Raw genomic sequence first — 4,386 nt, 5'->3', positions numbered from 1 at the left:
CTACGAATGAAACGTCCTTCATGCAAAATTGAATATAAATCGAACGGAAGTGTGCGTCGTATTTTAAGAGAAATTTCTAATTTCTGATTTAATTGTAATCTTAAAATGTTACATGCCATATGTCTGTTATCATTCTTGTTTGCCTAAAAATGTATTTTTGCATTTCATTTATAATCACATTCGATTTAAAATCTGTTATAGATATATAAGAACGAACAATTGACAACATAGAGAATTAAAAAATATTGACACAATTAATCTACTATTAAATTATAAAATACGAAATAAGTTGTTTTCCTTTATCTTTAAAATTTTAATAAAAGATAAAGTTCTTAACTATATTGATATTCGGAATTACTTTCATTTCTTCGACATCTTTTTATTGCTCAAAATCTTCGCGGTGTTATTATTGTGTCTAATGTTACCATCTATCGGTACAATAGGATAAAAATGGAAAAAAGAACAATTGTGTGCGTATTCGTATTTTTCATATATATACGTCATATTTATGTTCGTAGTACCATTTTTACTTATTTATTTCCAAATAAATAATTTAAAGGTAAGTTCTGATACTCTGAACATCTAATCATGAGAATAAGGAAAATTGCTATCATCGAAGCACGTTTCATTAAAATTTATAATCAGAAGAATGTTCTTTATTATTGTCAATATACTACGCGCGTAGTTTCCATATTTCGAGATAATTATCGTTCGAGTTACTATGTTCATACATATTATTTATAGTTAGAGCGATACTTTGAAACGTCGGAGCCAATTTAATCAAAACATATTTACGAATAAAAATGTTCAATCAAGTCCTAACATTAGTCACTACTGTGCATGTTTATTTAACGGGTCCCATTTCCTTCGTGTGTTTTAATCGTCTTAAGTATATACAATTAAGGATTGTTCCAATTCTGAAAACAATCTTGTTATAGAGTGATCGATGAAAACGAAGGTATATTTTCGCTGTTGATCTCTATACTATTATTTTATTTCGGCATCTACTCTTGTATTTCTCGTTAAAACGAGTCCATTTTTCTAAACATCTTTCAGCAACATTGCGGCGTAAATTTTAGTAAATCATATAATTAATTAAAAAACAGTTATTCTACTATATGTTTCGTCAGATAAGTCTGCTGTTAGTACAAAACTGAACAATACATTAGTTTTTAATGCAGAAGTAATGAAAATGATTAAAAAATGTCTTTTATTATATATGATATGTACGCACGCGCGCATGTAAACTACACGTGGATATAAATGTATATAGAATATATATTTTTAAGATAAGCGCAAAGAATTCCCTTTCAGTCTCGAAATTCTGATAAATGTATTAGAAAAAATATAATAAAATCGTAATTATAACCGTGGATAATTTTTATTTAAATATACTGTTGAAAGGAAATGCGAAACAATCATATTGTTTATCAAAACTTTTAGATTTAATACTTTGGAAATAATCTTGTTTTTCCTGGCTGCAGAAAACATATTCAAAAGTATATAATTAGTGTTAAAAGAAGATCTATGAAAATATCCTTATCGAACGCGATCATTCAACTTGAAATTCCGTGTAAGAAGTATCACATATGCATAGTGATACGCTTACATCGAATTTATGTGTACACATACTTCGTATATAGATATTATCGCGTAGTAAATGCATGATATTTATGTAACGTATGCTTGTCATGTGTAGTGGAACGCATAGTATAGTTTCGTGATAGATAATTAAATCGATCGATTAAAAAGCGTTAGTTTCTTCAGGAAAAACTAAAATATGTATCTGATGGTAGCGTAATGAAAATTACGCACTTTAAAACATAAAACACGAAGTAAAACTGATAAATATTGCTTTGCGTGTTTTGCTTTGTAGGTGAAATGCATAATCTTCGCTGTAAGTATACCTGTAGAAGAATTATCTCCTTCTCCAATTACTTTATTTATGAGAATTGGGAAATAAATACATTATTATATATAACAGTTTATAAACTAAATAACTTCACAAACGAAATGTTTACCCATTTAAGATATTCATCGTGTATTTAAGGTTACGCGAATGTAATGTTACCTGCATTTAATTTCATATAATATAATTTATATCCTTTACATTATATTCGGTTTATCCTTTCATAGAATACAAAATATATATGAATTACTTTTAATTTCAGAGTAAATTACAGCAAATGGAAGATTTTAAAATAAAAGATGAACCAATGGATATGTTAAACATAGACAGTCAGGTTATGGTAAACGTTTTCTATGAAACAGCAGCACCGTACGATACAATGCTTCTGCAAGGACTCTAACTTAAACCTTACTTTAAGGACGAAAACATTGTAAGCGTTGTACTTAAAGAAGAACCTGGTGATAGATTTGATCCCGACTACATGGAGGACATCTGCTCTGGGACATTCGAGAAGGTATTTTTACCTATCGAAAATAACGAAGTTGACTTCTCCAATGAAATGGTAAATTTCATCAAAACATCATTCATGATCAAGTTTTGGATGTGCTTGGAATTACTGAACCAATGATATGTGTTGTTTCCAGGTAAAACTTGAATTGGATGGAGAATCTAGTAGTCATCAGAATTGGACAGCACAAATTGCTGGTACCAATTTGTGTGATAAAGAAGATGGTGCTATGCAAAGGTGCTTGGCAAGCACAAATTTTATACAAGTACAAGATGTCGAAAAACATTCTGGGTTTTGTACAAATGGACAGCAACCCAAGTTTTATAAAATACAATGTTCCATTTGTAAAAAATGGTTTTTGAACAATGATTCGATGGTTACTCATTTAAGGTTGCACTGCAGTGGAAACCAATGCGAAGTTTGCCAACAAAATTTTCAAGATAATTCCAGTTTACATATACATATGTTGACTCATGTTGGGATGAGCCCACTAGAATGTAATATCTGTCAAAAGCGGTTTGCGTATAAATGGTGTTTACGCAGTCACATGCAAATGCACGTATTGGAAAAACCGTACGATAATGATCCGGTACATCAGGCGTTTATGAAAAGGCAAGATTCCGAGAACGACCAATCGATAAACGCGGGAGAAAGATTATTCGAATGCGATGTTTGTCATGCAACATTTAAGGAAAAATCTAGTCTGAATCGACATGTGCTTACCCATACGGAAGAAAGACCATACAAATGCGATATATGCGTTGCAGCATTTAGGGAAAAGGCAAAATTAAATATGCACATGACGTTGCACGAAGGAGAAAAGCAGTTCAAATGTACCATGTGTTACAGATCGTTTACACAGAAAACAGCACTAAATAATCACATGTTAGCGCACAGTGGTGAGAAACCACATGCATGCAACATTTGCGAGAAAACATATAGACGAAAGTCAGAGTTAATAAGACACACGATGGTTCATACTGGCGAAAGACCATACGAATGCAAAGAATGTCTGATGACTTTTCGGGAAAAGGCGAAATTAAATTCTCACATGCTTGTTCATACAGGTGAAAAACCACACGAGTGTCATATATGTCATAAAGCGTGCGCTCGCAAATCTGACCTTAACAGTCATATGCTATTGCATACCGGTGGTCAGTATGATTGTAAAGTTTGCGACAAAATATTTACTCGCAAATCTGATTTGAATCGGCATACTTTGATACACACAGGCGAAAAACCATTTGCTTGTGGCTTGTGTGACATGGCTTTCAGAGAGAAAACTAGATTAAATTCTCATATGCTTATACATACGGGTGACAAACGACACGCTTGTCACATTTGCCAGAAAACGTTTAAGGAAAAGTCTTCATTGCGAAAGCATATGTTAAGTCACACTGGTGACAGACCATACGAATGTTACGTGTGTCATAAAGCATTTACACAAAAAACAACGTTAAATAGCCACATATTAGTACACGCAGCAGAACGACCGTACGAATGTAGTGCGTGTCAAAAAATATTTAAGGACAAAGCAACATTAAAAAAACATTTATCAGTACATACAAACGAGAAAACTCACGAATGTCTAATTTGTTTAAAAAAGTTTGCCCACAAAGCTGCATTAAATAGTCACTTATCAACAAATCATACGACCTAATCAGGGGGATCTAGTCCATTATATTCCGGCTTTTAGTTTCTTTTTATCAAGCACTGTATGTCTATATAGCTGCGTAAAGATAATTACGTATATGTACATCTGTTTTATATGCTCACTGATCTAAACGATCATATTCTTTTCTGTGTATCTTTACGTATAATAAATTAATTTCTAATTAGTTTACGACGATTCTTTTTCACACCTTTGTACGTGAGCAATGCTACTTTCTTTTTTTTATATGCAAATCGATACGTGCTCTCTTCTATAATATTATCGGAGTTTTTATTCAAGAAAATGAAACGTTTAACG

General features: G+C 32.0%; 1 protein-coding gene across 4 annotated transcripts; it reads left to right on the top strand.

The window, feature by feature from the left end:
* Window positions 1-493: 493 nt before the first annotated feature.
* On the top strand, window positions 494-4,255 carry LOC100883231 (uncharacterized). 4 transcript variants are annotated; one of them, XM_076535769.1, is made up of 4 exons: window positions 494-559; window positions 2,172-2,249; window positions 2,328-2,471; window positions 2,554-4,255. In XM_076535769.1, the coding sequence occupies exons 1-4, from the start codon at window positions 509-511 to the stop codon at window positions 4,075-4,077; spliced, it is 1,797 nt and encodes a 598-aa protein (XP_076391884.1). In that variant the 5' UTR covers window positions 494-508; the 3' UTR covers window positions 4,078-4,255. The 4 variants fall into 4 exon arrangements, with proteins under 4 accessions (XP_076391884.1, XP_003708030.2, XP_012151505.1 ...); XM_003707982.3 differs by lacking the exon at window positions 494-559 and adding an exon at window positions 731-958; XM_012296115.2 differs by lacking the exon at window positions 494-559 and adding an exon at window positions 1,508-1,897.
* Window positions 4,256-4,386: the final 131 nt, after the last annotated feature.

Source organism: Megachile rotundata, chromosome 9 (assembly GCF_050947335.1).
Source record: "Megachile rotundata isolate GNS110a chromosome 9, iyMegRotu1, whole genome shotgun sequence".
In the NCBI taxonomy this organism is placed as follows: domain Eukaryota; kingdom Metazoa; phylum Arthropoda; class Insecta; order Hymenoptera; family Megachilidae; genus Megachile; species Megachile rotundata.
Note: the sequence above shows the minus strand (reverse complement) of the source record. Positions and strands in the feature narration are given on the sequence as shown.